A 19,180-nucleotide genomic window follows, 5' to 3' on the forward strand; every position below is an offset into this window, starting at 1 on the left:
AAAGAAAAATTGAATGCAGATAAAAATATAATAGGATAAATGTTTCAATTTAAATAAAATATTAAAATAGATTATAATTTGCCAAATGTCCACCTAGACTTGATTAAAAGCCAGGGAGAAGAAATGTGTTTTTAGAGAGGATTTAAAAACCTCCAAGGAGCCTGCCGATCGAATATGCCAAGGCAAGTTATTCCAGAGTCTCGGTGCCGCTGCCATAAAGGCACGGTCACCTTTGGTTTTAAGTCTGGTTTTAGGCATGGCCAGTAGCAACTGATTAGAGGATCTCAGTGTTCTGGCCGGGACATGGATTCTGAGAAGCTCAGTCAAATACTGGGGGGCTAGACCATTAAGAGCTTTAAAAACAAACAATAAAATTTTAAAATCTATTCTAAAAACAACCGGAAGCCAATGCAGCGAGGCTAGAACGGGTGATATGTGGTCACGTTTACGTGTGCCAGTAAGGAGACGGGCAGCTGCATTTTGTACCAACTGCAGACGGTGTAAAAGTGAGTGGTCCAAGACAGCATATAATGAATTACAGTAATCTAATCTTGTATTAATAAAAGCATGGATTACAGTCTCCAGATCTCTGCGTGGCAGGTACCCTTTCACTTTTGATAAAATTCTTAACTGGTCGTTTTTTACGACCGAACTAACCCGGCGATCGAATTTCAACCTATCATCAAATATTACACCAAGATTTTTTACTGATGATCGAATGTTAGGTGTAAGAGGGCCCAAGGAGCCAGGAGGAAAAACTGCGGGACTACAACCAAACGTAATAATTTCGGTCTTATTTTCATTTAGATTGAGGAAGTTTGAGGTCATCCAAGATTTTACATAATTTAAGCAGTCAGAAAATGACTGTACAGGGTTGTTGGATTGAGATACTAAAGGAAAGTTGATCTGAACATCATCAGCATAACAATGAAAAGAAAAATTATGTTTCCTGAAAATTGATCCTAATGGTAACATATATAGAAGAAAAAGAATAGGTCCAAGAATGGAGCCTTGGGGAACCCCAGAACTCAAAGGAGCTGAAGATGAGGTGAATTCACCAAGCTGCACAGAAAAGCTCCGATCAGTCAAATAAGACTGGAACCATGAGAGAGCAGATCCTGTAATGCCCACCCACTGCTCAAGTCGCGTTAAGAGGATCCCATGGTCCACAGTGTCAAAGGCAGCTGTAAGATCAAGGAGCACTAGCATAGCAGGATTTCCTGAGTCAACAGTCACCAATAAGTCATTAAAAACTCAACAGTGCTGTCTCAGTGCTATGAAAAGGTTTGAAGCCAGATTGAAATTTCTCATATATATCATTGTCCACTAAGAATGATTGAATCTGGATAAAAAAAAAAAAAAAAAAACACTTTCTCTAAAATTTTAGATAAAAACGGCAATTTAGAGATAGGCCTAAAGTTGGACAACACAGAGGGATCTAGATTTTTCTTTTTGATCAGAGGTTGTACAACAGCATGTTTAAGAGCAGTTGGGACACATCCGGTACTAAGAGAGGAATTAACAAATAAAAGTATGACAGAGCCCACCGTAGTAAATACCTCTTTAAAAAGACGAGAGGGGATGCTGTCTGAGGGACAGTTTGTAGGTTGGAGATGCTGAACTATTCTGGCCAGTGAGGAGAGACACACAGGTGCAAACTGATCAAAAACAGCATTTAAAGGAGGAACGGTGAGGTCAAGGCTAGGGCCTACGGAAGAGAAGGCAGGTGGCCTAAGAGCAGATACTTTATCAATAAAATTTTTTTAAAAAAAAACTCTCACAAAGGGTAAGCGAAGGTACAACTGGGGAGTTATCACAAGGATTTACAAGAGAGTTAAAAATATTAAAAAGGACTTGGGGCTTCTTACTATTACAAGAGACAAGACTGGAAAAATATTCAATTTTTGCAACTCTAACAGCATTCTGATGGATGGACAGGTTTTCACAAAGGACTTCTTTAGAGACATGAAGCTTGTCTTTTTTCCACTTTCTCTCAGCGCGCCGGCATAAGCGCCTGAGAGCGCGTGTGGAGTCATTAAGCCACGGTTCAGAAAGTGCTTTAGTGCGCTTTACTCTATAAGGTGCAACAGAATCAAGAATATCCGCACATACTGAATTAAAATTGCTTAAAAAATCTTCAGAGTTAAAAGCATGACAATCACCTAACGTGTCAAGAAGATCACCACGAACAGCATCATTAAACATAGTTGAAAACTGTGATGCAGTTTGAGTATTAATTATGCGCAACCGGTGCATAGGAGCACAGGTTTTAGCCCGTGAACAAGGGACTGAAACAGTAAAAAGCACAGGCAAATGGTCAGAGATACAGGCCGATTCACAAATTTCATTAACACACACAGATAAATCATATGATAAAACTAAGTCGAAAATGTGCCCTTTTTCGTGAGTCGGCCTTTTAACACATTGAACATTAAAAGACTCAATGAGGTTTAAGAAGTCAGTGACCAGTGGTCTTGATTCACAACAGACGTGAATATTAAAATCTCCAGAAATAAGAAAATAATCATATTTCATAGTGGCTCCTGACAGAAAATCTGCAAAGTCACTGATGAAGTCTTTATTAAATTTTGGAGGGCGATAAATAACCGCAAACATAGCAGAGAGAGTGGAGAGTTGTAGCTCAAAGATTTGTAGTTCAAAACTGGAGTAGGTAGCGGAGGGAATTAGACGACACTGAAAGTTGGATTTGAACACCGAAGCCAGACCGCCACCTCTGCCGGTGCTCCGAGGGGAGCTGAGGAATGAACAGCCGGGAGGAAGAAGTTCAGAAAACGGTGTGGACTCACCGTCCCGAAGCCAAGTCTCTGTCAGGAGCATAAAGTCCAAATCCCGTGAGGTGAAGAAGTCATTCAGTAAAAACGTTTTGTTTACCAGTGATCTGGTATTTAGTAAAGCCATGCGAAGATCGAGCTCCTCAGTAGCCGGTGACACAGCGCGTTTCAGCGGCCTAAGGAGATCAGGTGTAACGCCGCTTCTGCGGGCCCGGAGCTGACAGCACCAGCGTGGAACCTCCACTGGCAGAACGGAGGAAGTTGCAGGAAACTTCAGCAGAACTGGGCACAGGTTGGGCAGTGTCGAACAGCCGGCGATCGAAGTAGTCAGTAGCTCAGGGAGGACAGGACGAATCCAACGGCCCCTCATATGCAGTACACGCTGCACCGCGGGGAAGTAGCGTCCGTCATGGATTAGACAAGCATCAGATCCTCCGACAAAAGTCGCCAGGTAAGCCTTGAATTTCACAATCACGCCACCTCGTTTTCCGCGTCTTCTAGAGCGCTTTTTCCGAGGAAGAGCACAGGGGAAACGCAGGAGGTGCACAGGTACTCCAGCAAACACAGGTGGGAGACTATGTGGGTTTCCCAATATGGGTTTTAACAATAGAGACTCACTCAGAGCCTTAATGCTAAAAAGAGTCTGGCGATTATAAACAATCAAAGTGGAAACATCTTGGCAAAATACACACAGCAATAGTGTAACTGAAAATAGCATGCTGAGCAAACGAAGGAGATGAGGCTGACGGCTTGCCACCACAGGCGCCATCTTTTTGCCACTACAACAGCTTAGCAGTTCATTTGCAGACACCAGGACACAGAGCTGAGCTTCTCGAGGGACAAAACAGCAAAGTAAGAGTCTATAGAAAACAGGCAGGACTAACCTTAAACAAGAAAAACAAATCTTCCAAGGCAAAAACAGGGACTGGCATGGAGAGGTGTGGATTGATGACGGCCCAGTGCTGAACTGAAGGCAGAGGCAGGTTAAATAGAACACTTCACAGGTGGAAGCAGGGTCTGGCTAATTGACTGGTAAATTATATCAGGTGTGACTGACTGCTGAGGAGGTGAAGTGGAAATGACAGAAAATAACTGATGACTGAAAACAATAAATAAAGTCAAACCTAACCCAAAAGAGATGAAAAAATGAAAATAACAGAAAAACAAAGCCAAACCAAAACTCAACCATGACAGTAAATAGAATGTATTTAGTTTTCTTTAGATTTAACGTTAATTTGTTTTTAATCAAACCAACACTTCGATCTATTTAATTATTTTTCAGTTGTCTCCATTAGTTTTTTTTTTATCTTTGCCAGAACCAAGGATATTTGTAACATCTGCAAATAATATAAAATAATATTTGTGAAACAAAACATATATCATTAAGGTAAAGAATAAATATTAAGGACCCCACACTGACCCCTGTGGGAGACCAGTGGTCAATGTCTTTGTTCAGCAGCAAAATTTTGAAATCCCTGCAGGTTAGCATAATATTTCAAAGGCATTTATTTGGAAATATTCCTGTTTGGTCATGATTTGATACAACTTTTTTTATGAATACAATTTTCAAATACGCAACACCACAGAAGTAATTGTGTATAGATTACCTGATGACAATTGTGGAACTGAGGATCCAGTCAATTCTTCTTCTCTTGGGGAAATGGCTGCTGCACTTGGTTGACCACAGTTCATTATTGGAACAGACCAAAATTGCTTAGAAGAATGGGAAACATCATGACCACATAATTGGCCAGTAGTACCACATGTTTATATTAAAATAAAAAATATGAAGATAGTTATAGAATTGACATAAAAAATGGCAATTTAGGTGTATAATGTGTTTTTGTCACTTGACAAGCAAATTTTTGCTCAGATGCACCAAAAACTAGATGCTCCACAGCCCTTCCAATATAAATAAATATTTCCCTTTATACTCCCAGAGGGGAAATGTGTTTTCTCTTTTTAACCCATCCCCAAGGGAGCAGTGTGCTGCCGACACTGAGTGGCGAACGGGGAGCAATCTGTGAGCAAGGGTCTTGCTCAGGGACCCAGAGTGACAGTCCATGTTGCTGGACAGAACTGGGCTGGGCATGAAGTCATTAATATTGTTCTTTTGCACATGTGGGTCAGTTTGGAGCTGCAAACAGTTCACACTGGAAGCAGATATAGGTAGCATTTTAAAAGTAATGGGAACGACCTCTCAATTAGAGTCACCTTTAAGAAACATTTGGAATGGAGCATTAAGACTTGCAGTGGGAACTTTGTCTTTCTCCTAAAGACTCCATTTTAGAAGGCCAACATTATGAAAGTGTTGTGCCATCGAGCCATGAGGACAAATCTTGACTGATTTGTGAACATGAAACATGACACTGTTGCATCCACCAGGATCTGCCCCCCTCAGCAGGGTGCCATCGTTACTATAAAACGTGTTCGTTTGAAACATAAGGTTTGTTTCGTTTCGCTCTGTTTGATAGTGCTATGAGCGTTATTACTGCATTAATATTGAATATTGATGTAGATTTAATGGTGTTTTCGTTTAGTATTATAAGATTTTAACGACCAATCACTACAGCGACCCCTAGCTTCCCAGAGGTATAATCGCATTAATAAAATTGAGCCTTCTAAAAGTTAACTGAGAAAATCATTCTTCAAAATGTTATTTCATCAAATAATGTTTTGTTTAACTCAGGATTTGCATTGTGAATGGGTTAAAACACATACCAAATGTACGGAATTAGTTTTGCTAATTTTGTAATGACCAGAAACGGACGACCCAGAATTCAGCCAGACACAATCAGATTGTTGATTAAAATATAGTGTTAATCCACATAATCAGCATTCTATAGAGATGTTCTCTGGATGTTCATTTTATTTCTGTTATTAAATTCTTGAACTTGAAGAGAAGTTGTCACTCATTTATTCTATGTGTGTGCAGAGTTTGCTGTTAAAAGATCGCTAGTGCTCGAATCATCCCTTTCAACTATTGTCCCGATATCAGCTGTTTGGGCTGATATTCTCCGGACAATACCTAACAGACCGAGTTATTTATTAAACATTAAATAACTTTAAACAGTGTGTAATAGCACAACAAAAGACAACACTACAATCTTATATTATGCACATTTTTTTTTACATAAAATAGATCTGATGAGAACACAGAGTGCTACATTCAATATTAAATAAAGTTTTCATGTGACATGTGAATTTCTCCAATGTGAGATCAATAAAGCCTAACTTATCTTAACATGACATATGAATGCTTGAAAGAGTTGTCTGCATTAATTAACCTTCAACACCAACAATCAACATTTGGCAAAGATGGGGATTTTATCTTCCAAGCAGCTGGACATTAAAATCAATAAATTAGCAGCTGAAGTCCAAAGAAATTCTGAAAAACTATAGATGGAGACTATTTCCAAAGATTACAAGGTAGGATGACTGGATCAATACTTTAACACAAGTAATAATTCCTTTCTGCCGTTAGATGGCGCCACTTGTTTGATAATGGAATTTCAATATTTCAACTTCTAATTCAGTTTAATTTACAAGTAAATGTGTTTTAACAATCTCAAAATACCCGAACAGTTTGAGACCTTTAAAATACATGAACGAGGCACAATGAGCAGTACAATTTTAAATGGGGCATTATAAGGAAATATGAGAATTGCTTTTAAACAGGTTGGAAGCAGTGACATCTTAGCTGTACCTGTGCTTGCAAAACATAAATAAGTAAGAACTAAAGGTGATATGGCAAGAACTGAGCCGAGGAGGTAAATTACGCAACCTGTGAGGCCAGAGGATAATGAAAACCTGGAGCTGTGGCTGTTTCTCTGCTTCTGATCATCCCTTTTGTGGGTGGAAGTCCCCACGTGGTTTCGGTGTATAAAAACTTTGGATGAGTGAACCCTTGTCGTGGGCTCTCAGTGAGTAGCCGTATCTTCAAGTTTAACCGCACGGGAGACTGTGCATCGGACGCCGGGTGCGCACACACAAGTACGCATAGACAGAGTGGCTTCATAAGTGGACCTTCTGACTGGGTTCGTGGATGACTGGACGCACGGAGAGTCAGTTTGACTCTGGTGTCCGTTGATTTGACAGATCCTAAAGTGAGGGCGGTGTGACGGAGACGTGACCGAGAGATAACTTGGCGCAATATTTTACGCATTGTTCGATCTGGCACTGATTGATGACTGGAGGACGTTAGTTTCAGTTTCTCCGTCTCCTGCGTGTTTGGAAACATAACATTTGAATGGATTTCTGCAGGTCTCTCCTTTGGAGCAACGGCCCATGATCTTCCGGGACTTTGTGAGCTGAATATAGCTTTAATTTCAATCTGTGTGTTAGAATAAATTATCCCTATACTGTTATTGGGACTAAAGCTTTGAGGCAGAATGGGTTTATACGGCTTTGCCTTGTCATTGGTAGCGTGCGTTATGTACGCGCACAGCAGCACTCTGAGCGCCACGGAGGCTCCTAGCCCACCCCGGGAGTCATGCGCCTCCTGCGGCCTCAGTGCGCCGGATCAGTCCGAGCGGGTCAATATCGACTTCGTGGAGGCGGTGAAGCGGCATATTCTGGACCGGCTGCAGATGCGGGACAGGCCAAACATCACGCATCCCATCCCAAAGGCAGCCATGGTGACAGCGCTGCGGAGGCTGCACGCCGGCAAACTGCGGGAGGACGGCCGTGTGGAGATCCCCAACTTTGACGGCCAGGGTGCATTTAGCAACGACGTGCAGGCGGAGACGTCGGAGATCATCAGCTTTGCAGAATCAGGTAATAATAAATAGCGCTCGTCTGATTCGACCTCTTCATGAACTCCTTCACCTTTATTTCATGAGCGTTGTGCAGCAGGTGAGGTATAGACCCAACACCAATCCTGAAGGATTATTTTATTTCCAAGGCTTAATCCTGTCTGGGTTATGGACACAATAGATAAGGCAGTCACAACAACAGTTTTAAACTAATGAGATCGTGCATAGTCATCATTTTCATCCTCTTATTACATCACAGCTCCATCCTGCAAATCCAATGACTGCTGCTAAATCCCCTTGCTTTAGACTGATGAAAATCACAAAGAAATCAAACTGAAGTCGGGTCCTTAAATTACCTCCATGTGCCATTCTTCTTCTTGTTTCGTCTGAATCAAATTATATTGCTTAAGTTCTGCTTGAACTCAATACTAATCAAAACCCCTTAAATACACAAAAAGAGATAAATTACCACAAAATATATTTCTCTAAGATATATACATATATATATTTATTTTTAATTCATTATCAAAAGTTCAAAGAGAAGACCATTTTCCCTCTCTCACACAAAGATACACAACATCTGTGCATGTCCACAGTCTCAGGCACACCTAAAATCAACTGTGCCTCACAGAATCCACTAATTGTCCCAAACAGTGCAAGAACATGGTGTTTGACACAAAGGGTTCTCTCTGTTAGCTTAACAGAGAGAAACCTTGCAATTACAGGCACCAAGATGGACATCCAGCTTTTTTCCTGTTGGGTTTTGGCTGGGAACAAAAGTAAGGCAATTATTATAAAAGTGTGATGTTTTCCTGCTGAACACATCATGTCAGTGTTAGGAGGAAAAGTAGGTAAAACAAAAGATTTGCTTGGAATAATGCATGAGACATTTGAGACCCAGTGGAGCTGACAAGGTAATACTATGTGTGTGTGTGTGTGTGCGGTGTGCAGATATTGCAGTAGTGAATGATAATGATAATTGTCATGTTTTTTTTTTGTTTTTGTTTTTTTTGTCTTAGCCCTAGTCTTCCTCACACCTCTGGGTCTGTGTAGTATTGTACCACACATAGGCCTGGAACCCATCTGCCTCCTGTGTTGGGTTAAAATTATGTATTGTTTACTAGAAAATATAAACCCAACTATCAATTTTGTGTTGACTGGAAATTAAATGTTAACATAAAGAAGACAACTGACCTGGTTAACTTTTTTGAGTGTGGGTGTGGATAAGTGTTTTTTAATTTTTATTTTATTTTGTGTGGAGCACAAATGTCAGTTTGTGTCCTCTAACTCCCCTCCCGCAGGTTGAACTGTGGCGTCTTTGTGACGTCTTTTCAGTTGTGCAGTGGTTAAAGCTTTGCCAAAAGGCGCTGAAGCTGCTGAGGCAAGATGATGCCAGTCTCCCTTTTTACCCTGTAATGCACCTGTAGATCTTTGCCAAGGGATTCAATGTCCCGTATTCACAGGAGCGGAGCGAGAAGCACAAGCGAGGAAAAAATGAACGACGGAAAGGTCCGCAGAACAGTTCAACTCAGTAGTTCTTGATTGCCCCTTTTAGTTGTTTGAACACTGCAAAAAACTTGATTTATGACTTATGGTAGGTTATTAACAGTTCATCCATACAAGTCAGATTAGTGGATTTACTGTAAGAAACAACTTAATTTTTTATGAGAAAATGTCGCTCATGGCACAACTAAACCAGGTGCAGTCTGTTTTTAGCCAAATAGATTTAATGCAGCTATTTTAAATTGTTCATAAATTGTTGTTCAAGTATTTTATAGTTTATCAGCAACAGGTCTAGCGTCAGGTTTTCTGCTTTGTAGAATTCTTGAAGAGGTTACATTCACTTGTTAGAGATTCAAAGTGTTGGTAAGCTAAAACTTGGATGGACTGCTTGCATCAGAGCTCTAGAGAGTCAGGACTCAGGAAGTAAAACGTAGGCACAGGTATTCAGGGTTCTGGAGCGTAAATCACAGAAAGCGACCATGGTCTGGTAATTTTGTGTCCTTTGTGTGCATGCTGTGGCTTCTTATCCCCCCAGCGTGTTGCTGCAAATGCCTGCTTATACTGAGCTGGGTTTCTGCTTCGACTGAGTTATCTACTTTTATAGTTGTAAGATTTAATTGGAATACAAATAACTGAATTTCAATCGTTCTACATGACAGGAATGGTTTTGGTATTATTTCTGAAAATACATCGGAACTGTTTGTCTTGTAAAATGTCTTGAGTTGACATCTGTTGTGGATTGTACTTTATAGATACATTGGAAACAACTAAACTGAATATAGAGTTGATACCTGAGACCCATGTCTGAGGATTCATGGTTCTGGAGCTGAAACTTTGGTCACTCTGAACCCTTATCACAAGTTGCAATGTGCTCTGCTTAACAGCAGCTTTGAGCAATGATCTCTGGGAGCTTCGTCTATGCTTACTTGTCCTCCCCTCCAACAAGGTGGTGTTCGTGGAGACACAATTCAAGCAGCTCCATTTCTTTCTCAAAGGTGTCCCATGAGCTGATAGTTCTGGATAATTTAATTTCCAGCTTAGGTTAGGCGAGATGTGTTGGTTCTAACACCTTGTTGTTTGGGATGCTGGATGAAACAAAGACTTCTGCTGAAAAATGCCATTTATGACATTTACAAAACCAAAGAAACCTGAAAACAGCCGTAAAGGAGTTTGGTGACCTGTTCACAATTAACTGCAATTTTAAAGGAGCTATAAGTATTGCTGACACCTTGTGGCTCAAATTGATACAACAGCTTGTCAATCACAACAATCTAATATGCCATTTTAAAACTGTGTTGCTGTTGTGAATTTTTACTTACATGGGACAGATATATGCTGTTGTATCTCTGGTCTGCTTCTCTTACCGGCTTCTATGTCTGCAGGCCGCTACTCTTTTGCCAACATAAAATACCAAATGCTGTGTTCTGTGCTGGGAACCCTGGGAACTCTCATATATTTGGCTGAGGAACCAGGAAGTAAACACAGGCTACACTCTGAACCAAAGTAGTACTGGATCGTGCCTCTATGTTTAAAAGGAGAAAAATGTGACTAAGACGTTGTTGATGGGGGAGACCGATTGTTTATAGGGAATGTTACTTCCATCCGGGGGGACAAATGAGAAGGACTTAGGTTTATTTTACATTAAATATCTGACTTATAACTCCTTAAAAATGTACTTTATTCTTGAGCCCTTCAAATCAAGGCTCATTTTAAATACATTACTTTCTTAGCAGAAAGACTAGAAAAGTTATCATGCTATTTGCTCATTTCGCTTGGGGCTGTTAAAGTGTTGGGAGGAAGAATTGTTTAGGTACAAAACAGAATCTGTCTCCACCCCTTTCATATTTATCACTCTGTCACGGTGCGCCTGTTGCTCTGTAGCGCCCAGTTTTCTCTGCTTGGAGCTGTTGAGGCACGTAAGGAGGCACTGTGCTGAAAGAGGCAAGATGACTTACTTGTAGCCCTGAGGGGTGTTTACAATGTTTCCAGGCAAGAGCTGCTGTTCAGCTGATTCCTTTATGTTAGCCATGTATTCACTTTGCTTTGTGCAGGCTGTTGGATATATATTGTTGCCTGCCTCCATGATGGGTGTGTGTAAACGCACATGGGTTTATGCAGATGTGTGTTTGAAGCACTCCAGGTTCTAGCTGACGTGCTACGGAGAGGCAAGCTGGTCTGAACAAGTCTCTTTGTGAATGTAAAGCTGTGGTTTACAGGAGGAAGAGGCACTTTAAAGAGGAGGAGGGGGCATCTTTGTTGGCCACCTGTTGAAACTGACACACACTAATCAGTCGGCAAACAAAGTCATTGAACTGCTTTGAAAGGCGCTGCATGACCACATTGTTCCAAAACTCCTGAAATAGAAACCTTTCAAGTTACCTCAGGGTAATTTGGGAGACATCATTAAGTTTCTGAAAAAGAAAAAAAGACAGAAAACAGTGCCAGGGGGAGCCCAGTGTCACCTTTAGACACCCTGAATCTCTTCATTGTGCTGCTGCAGAGGGGAGCCAGTGTCATGTAAATGCCTCTTATTTTTGCCTCATCTTGCTTTCTGCTGGAAAAGCCACAGAGTTGAATCTTGTGCCGTGGTGTGGCTATTTTCTAGAGCCTCGCGTAAAGCATTGGGCTGTCACTCTCATTTGCTCTCACTGGAAGGATGTAGTGATGGGTGGGTTTTCGGCGAACTCACTGAACCCCCCACTGGTTCTGGCCATCTCCATGCTCCCCACCATCCCCCACTTTGCTTCCCTCTGATCTCCTCCCTCTCCTTTTTGGTCTTGTCAGTTTCAGTGGTAGACTTAAAGCCAACTGGGCTTGATCCCAGAACCGGCCTGTCAGAGCTGACCTATCAGGAACTGCGACACAGGTCACCTGATGCAGTGATGGAGAGTGAACAGAAAGAACAAATGTTAAGGAACAAAGCAGTGGTCTTTATAAAGTATCTTTTCTCCGCATTTGCTGGTGTGTAAGTGTGAGTGTGTTTGTGTGAAGTCACAGAATAAAACTCAGTTTAAGTCATGTTGTACTGAAAAACTAAAAGGTTTGCATCTATGGCAGATACATGTGAAACCGTAGGATTTTAACAGCTGCCTCATATTTGCAAAAACAGTTGCCAGACAGCTTGTTGAACTTTTGAAGATACAGAATGATCTCCAGCAATAAAAGCTAAACACCTTTACTGACCCAGTTAACCCTTGCTGGTGGTTAGCACTGTTGCCTTGTTGCAAGTAGGTCCTGGGTTCAAATCCCAGCAGGAACTCAATGTTTACAAATTGCAGTTCTTGCTGTGCATTGTTTGGGCGCTCATGATGGACTTATAACCATGCCAGATTGGAGTCAGACTTGTTGCCAGACTGATAACCTCCACCTTTCATCTATTGAATGCTGGAGATAGGTACCAGGTACCTTAGGTTCCCCTGATGGCGGTGGATTCTTCTAGCAGCATATGGGCCCTGGCTACACAGCAAAAATGACCCCAGAGCAGCTTTATAAAAACAGCAAACAGTTTGAAGTGTTCACGTGGCATCTATCTCTAGATCTGAGTTCAAAGAAACGTCTCTAGGATGTTCTGGACAAACCAGAGTCCGGGACCAAAAAAACAATGTGACAGATCAAAGGAGTATGTACTGTGTGTCAGGACTGACTGAACTGAGAAGGGCAACCAGCATAATCTTCATAATTTTGCAGATGATCGGTGTATAATTTCACTAAAATTTAAGCATTTGATATGCATTTCATTCAATGCAGAAATGAAAACCCAGCTTTTCTAATGTCAGAGCTGCAAACATTAACATGCTCCTGTAATTTTGCATAGATTTAACAGGACATAAATACTTTCCTTACCTGATGTATTATCAGCATTTCAAATGTATCAAAAGCATTCAGTAGCAGATTTCACAACAGTGCCGTTCAAGATTTGCTAATTCATGGTTTTCTGAACACTTGGTGCAGAACCTCAGTGTTCTGTCTTTTCTTCCTGCTTGGGGGAGAAAAGCTCTCTGGGTATTTATCTATGCAGCAACTTTGTGCTTCACATCCACAAAAACCATTAAATCGTTCCTTGAACAAAGATACAACGTTCTGAATGCAGTAAGATTCCAACAAGACACAATTTTACATCCACAAACTGAATGCCACTGTAGCTAAAAGGGAAGAGAATTCATTTTGCAGTTGAAAAGTTGTGGGTTGGATTCTGGCTTTCTCTTTTGACATGTCAATGTGCCCCTGAGCAAGGCACTTAAATACCAAGTTGCTTACCAACCTGTGTATGTGAATGTATGAACATTTGCAAATGAGATTGGATGAATGGGGCTTTAGTGTAAAGCGCTTTTTTTTTGCACGTTGCTGTGATTTATTTTGGCAAGGCCGTTGACAGCTTTGTGGGAGAACACCAGTAAATTAACGAGCCAAATTGAATTTAGATGACATCTCATAAGGACGAAGCAGAATGTAAAATGGCAACTATAGAATACCTTTAACAGATTACATTAATGCTGCATTCACGTAAATTGTCAATTCATGCTGGCAATTTTACCAGCCTCCTATATGCATGGAGCGGTGTTAAGTGCTGAACTCTGACTTTCCCAGTTGGTATTTCAACTATAAGGTTTAGGGGTAGAGGTGTGCAGTAACCAGTCACATTTACTCAGTTATATTTACTTGAGTAACTTTAAACAAAAAAAATAATGCTCCGTACTTCTTACTTGTGTAAATATTATAAAGAAGTATTGCTACTCTTACTTGAGTAAATTGTCTGTGAGTAACTTTACTGAATAAAGAACAAACTTTTTTCAACCAAAAATGCACCAGAGAGACATCTACAGTTTAGATTATTGTGAGACTTCTTGTGTTTACTCAAGCTTTGTTTTAAAGGTATTTTCTATGTGCTGAGCTCATTCAGCCATTCACAGGTCAAGTAACCTTACAGTAAATACTAGATATTGTTACTGGAAGTACTTTCCACTGTCCTAACTTACTATATATATAGTGGTGCTGCTCGTACTTGAGTAAGATTTCTAGCTACTCTACCCACCTCTTGTTAGGGGTTTTTGATTTTCTGATTAGGGTTAGGGTTGGTTTTCTGACTGGAAAGTTGTACTATCTCACTTCCTAGTACAAAACAATTTCACCATGAGTCAAGTCCAATGAGAAGAAGTCCCTGTAATTCAGTAGAACACATCTAAAAATCACTTTTCTTTCATTTTTTCAAGTTATGGTTAAATACCTAATCGGAACGTATTAGTTATTCAATACAATTAACTTTGTGAGGAGCCCTGAGATAAAGCGTGTTTTGATTCAGGGATATTTCAATAAACTGATTTAGATTGATCATTATATTTGTGTCTAAATTAGGGATTAATCAGACTTTCCTCTTTTTTGCTGTTCCCTACAGATGAAGAAACAAACCCTAAAATTGGTCTGTACTTCCTAATCTCCAACGAGGGCCACCAGAACCTTTTTGTGTCCCAGGCGAACCTCTGGCTGTACCTTCGTCTGCTACCTGCTGGACCCGAGAGAGGCCTTCGGAGGAAGGTCACCATCAAAATATACTACCAGGAGGTTGGGGCAAAAGAAAACACAGAGGGTGGGGTAGTGGGCCGCCGGGTCCTGGTGGAAAAACGTGTGGATCTGAAACGCAGTGGTTGGCACACATTCCCATTCTCTGAGGCGGTGCGGGCTGTGTTTGGCAAAGGCAGCCGAAGACAGGACCTACAGGTGGAATGTGAGGGCTGTGAAACAGTCGGAGCTGCTCCAGTGTTGGTGGATCCAGGTGACCCGTCCCACAGGCCATTCCTTGTTGTACGTGCGAGGCAGATGGATGGAAAGCACCGCATTCGTAAGCGCGGCCTGGAATGTGACGGCACCAGCGGGGGGTTATGTTGCAGGCAGCAGTTTTACATAGACTTCCGCCTCATTGGCTGGAACGATTGGATCATTGCTCCGGCTGGTTATTATGGAAACTACTGTGAGGGAAGTTGCCCTGCATACATGGCAGGTGTTCCAGGCTCCGCCTCGTCATTCCACACTGCAGTAGTTAATCAGTACCGCATGAGAGGGATGAGTCCAGGCTCAGTGAATTCCTGCTGCATCCCAACCAAGCTCAGCACCATGTCTATGCTCTACTTCGATGATGAGTACAACATAGTGAAAAGGGATGTTCCCAACATGATTGTGGAAGAGTGTGGCTGCGCTTGACTGTGCCCGTCAGAAATGAGTTCTGTGCATGCAAGACTTTTCTGTGCAGGACATGAATGTCATATATCCATATCCACTGAGTATACACTTCACACCATGCTGGTCTAATCCAGAAACCACAACCAGGAGTGTGTGAGTGCGAGGGAGCGTGCATTTGTTTGACTTAATAAAGCACCTGCATTCAGTGATGGGCTGAGAAGGGAGTGATGTTCACCAAATGATATCTCACTCTAGTTTTGCCATTTCTAGTCAAAAAATAATGGCTCATCATCTCCCCCGAATGAAGTTTTTTTTTTTTTTTGTTTTTTTTTGTCAAAAGCGCTTAAAGAAAGAGACTGGATCACCCAGTGACAATCCTGGTGTCAAAACTTCCTCTAACCTTCTTCAACACTTAATGCACAAAAGAAACTTGTTTTCATAAAGCACTGTCAATTCATCACCTTATAATATTCAGAACACCAGCACTTCCTCCCTGTGCAAACAGATGCGGTCTGACCATCCTTTTTAGTGGAATTAGACAAGCAGCGCTTGATGCCCTGCAGGATTACAGCCTCTGCAGCGAGGCCAATCAAAGGTTTTTACTGACCTGTTCCAGATGAAGAACCAGGTCTCAGAGGTGCACTTCCTTTGAGCCTCCTCCTTGAAGCTTAGCAGAAGAAGGCCTGCGGACTCAGACAAGTCTCCATCAAACAAGTCACCACAGTGCACTGCAGCACTTGCAGGAACTAAAATGCAAACCTTGAATAGCACTTGTATAAAAATGCCTTCCTAGGAGTACTGGGTGTCTTTTCAGATTGCAAACCAAGTGCCACATGAGCTATGCAATGTGTGGAAGCCTATGAAACCCATGATCCATATGCTCCATTAGACGGGACTCTCTTTCTCTTCAATTGATCCTTAAGATATATCTTCAGCCCTCAGCTGTTTAAAAGTACTTGAAATGTGATCTTTCGCTTCCTTTCCAAAGCGAATGATTGTTGTGACACTTGCACTGAGTAGTGGTGGAATTAATGATACAGAATCTGCCATTGAAAAGTTATTTTTATATAGGTAAATTGAAATAAGTTTCAGATGTATGTATTTTACATAATAAACAAAACCAAAGAAGCCAAAATTTTTAGCTGTAGTACTGAGGCTGTAAGGTCATTAGGGTGACTGTCTATAATAATTAGCAAACAGCCCTAATGCTGTATCAGGGTATGATGGACTGTCAGATTTACATTTTTCAGCTCTTTTTTTTTCATTCTGTTTTTTTATAATGAACTATTCATTGTTGATCTAAATTGTATTCTGTTTTTTATATTTAATGCAAAGGTTATGTTTTAGTTTTAAATCATATAGTCAAATGTCTTATGTACAGTTTATGTAATATAAATGTTTTCTTAAATATTTTACAACTTGAAAATCTTTCTGTGTCCTGTGTTTTTCTCATGCTGGATTTGGTCTAAATCTGACTTTTACTTCCAGCTCAAAGGTGATTTGGGATGATACCGACTTGAAAACAAGGACAGGATTGAAATGACAGAAAAATTTATTTTAGTTTTCGTCTTCACTCGTCCAAATATAAAACATCTCTACAATGTCGGTTTGGTACGATATATAATTCATTCAGTATTAACTGTCTCCCACCCCATGCGTGAAGCTGTTGCAGAGCTACAGACCGCTGCATCCTTGGTGTGCACCAAGGAACCTTATCACAGATCCTTTCTCCCAGCAGCTGTTAGGCTTTAGAACCATCACTGCTTCCAAGAATTTCTTTACATCTCTGCTGTAAAATGCACACTTTTTCCATCTTTCTGTAGATAGTCTGTTGCTGTGTATATATATATATATATATATATATATATATATATATATATATATATATATATATATATATACATTTTGTACACTTCTTGTCACCCTACTCAGTTGGACATTTCATGAAATCTGAGTATGGCAATTTTAATAAATGCACAGTATTTTTCAAACTCCTCCCTTGCTGCTGATAAACCTGCATTTCTCACACTCAGTTCTATTTTCCTTTTCCAGCATCAATTCACATCACATCATCTTAAGGTTCTTTCCAAAGTCAGCTTCCATCAGATCCTCCAGGTTGGTGAGAAAGTTTCCTCTCTAAGGAAACCCAGCAGGTTGCATCAAGTCTCTCCAAGCAGCATTCACTCCTCCTGAAAGAGCGTAGAGCCACAGTGGACAGTCGTCTGCATTGTTGATGGCTTCGCAGCAATCCCTCATACTGAGCATGCATGAAGCAATAATACAGGATTATTACTATTGTAATAGTAAAGCAAACGTAAATGAGCAGAAATTTCATGCATTGTAGACTGAAAGGGTTGGCAGAGGCAAAAGTTATACCTATAATTTGTTTTACTGTTTCATAAAGGAAGCACTTACTATTTATTTATTCAAAGCAAAATAAACAAACATCAACATTGATGTAATACTAAAATATCCATTAGTTTGGGACAGATCATGTACCACAGACAATTGCAATCAAATCCTAATTGTTTTTTAATTGAGTTTTACTAATCTACAGAATTTGTAAGCATAAATTGCTAGTACTGATATTCATAATTTGATCATAGTCCATAGTTTAAATTTTGCTCTGCAGTTCAGAACACAATTCTAAATAACCCTGGCAGACTAATATTTTTAATACAATAGTCTGTTTCAATAAGCTTAAAAGTGGCATCTATCTAAAGATAATCAAACTAATTAAAGGGAGACTGAATTTTAATTAAAATAAATCTCCCATTGTAATAAAAATTCTATGCAAAAATTTGATTTACCCATCTCAATAATAAATGGGAAAATATTTATTGGTATTAAAGCAATCAAACCATTGTTCCCCCGCTATTTACACAATAAATCTTTGTTTAAAAAATACAAATCTTTGAAGTTGGAAGGCCTCATTATAAAGACCAGCTGGTAATCTAACTGGGCTGCCCAAGAACATTTTTCCTTCATGAAGAAGCATTTATCCTAACATGAATAAGACAGATTTTATTTTCCCGTTACTTAATTCTACAAATGTTGTTTTCCAACAGTTAATGTTATTTATTGTTTCAAACCAAGTCTTTGAACTCTGCTGTTTCCTTTTGCTGTGTTAAGAAGCTGTTCCAACCTGTTACCAGAAGTGTAAGTATGCTCCACAAAGGGACATTTAGATGGTATTTTGATACAAATCTAGACTATCCCTCTAATACTGACTCTTTATGACTTTTTCATCATCTTCCCATTAAGTATAGTGTAAAAAGCTTTTAATTTCGTAGTCTTCCAGGATTGTTTCTGGTCCAACGTCTATAGCAGTGTGTCTGTATGCACATGCAGATAATGGTCTGAGTTTGCATTTTATGTATAGCATTATAGTAGCATCACTCCTTCTCACATTCCAGTTTTTTAAGATTAATTGAAAGTTGCAATAACTTCAGGAACACGAAATGGAACAACACGAGGCTTGCATGGCTGATTGTAAATGTTTCTATTTAGTTCTACCATAGAGCACAGTGTGATATATTTCCCTGCAAGGTAAATAGCACAGCAGGGAGGGGATAATGTTAAAAAACTTTTTACCTGCAGGAGGTATGATGAGTCAGTTGGAGTCACAGCAGGAGAGCACTCTCTCTCCCCTTCATGAAAACATGTTAGTGTTATTGGTGGGTGATTGACAAGCAGGTAGACAACAAGAGAAAGGGCCTGAAACGGCCGGGGTTGTTTTTAAACTTCTCAGCGGTGCTTGTACTTCTTTTAATAAATGAGATTCTTTGCTGAGAGGAAGGGAAGAGACATGTAGCTGTCTTGTCATGCTTCTCAATGTATGCCAAAATTTTGCCAGCTGGAATGTTAATGACGCTTAGCTTGGGCTGCAGGCTATTAAGCATGCTGCTGCTGATAGCGGCTCTGCAGACCATTCAACTGCTCTCGCTAAAATCACAA

At 40.4% G+C, this 19,180-nt stretch overlaps 1 protein-coding gene across 2 annotated transcripts; it reads left to right on the plus strand.

Moving 5' to 3' along the window:
• Nucleotides 1-6,677: 6,677 nt before the first annotated feature.
• On the plus strand, nt 6,678-16,635 carry LOC105922275 (inhibin beta B chain). Of its 2 annotated transcripts, XM_036132727.1 has the most exons (3): nt 6,678-7,097; nt 7,218-7,568; nt 14,442-16,635. In XM_036132727.1, the coding sequence occupies exons 2-3, from the start codon at nt 7,226-7,228 to the stop codon at nt 15,242-15,244; spliced, it is 1,146 nt and encodes a 381-aa protein (XP_035988620.1). In that variant the 5' UTR covers nt 6,678-7,097; nt 7,218-7,225; the 3' UTR covers nt 15,245-16,635. The 2 variants fall into 2 exon arrangements, with proteins under 2 accessions (XP_035988620.1, XP_012713616.1); XM_012858162.3 differs by having other exon boundaries at nt 6,678-7,568.
• The last annotated feature ends 2,545 nt before the right edge of the window (nt 16,636-19,180 follow it).

The sequence above is a fragment of the Fundulus heteroclitus genome, unplaced genomic scaffold (assembly GCF_011125445.2).
Source record: "Fundulus heteroclitus isolate FHET01 unplaced genomic scaffold, MU-UCD_Fhet_4.1 scaffold_53, whole genome shotgun sequence".
In the NCBI taxonomy this organism is placed as follows: domain Eukaryota; kingdom Metazoa; phylum Chordata; class Actinopteri; order Cyprinodontiformes; family Fundulidae; genus Fundulus; species Fundulus heteroclitus.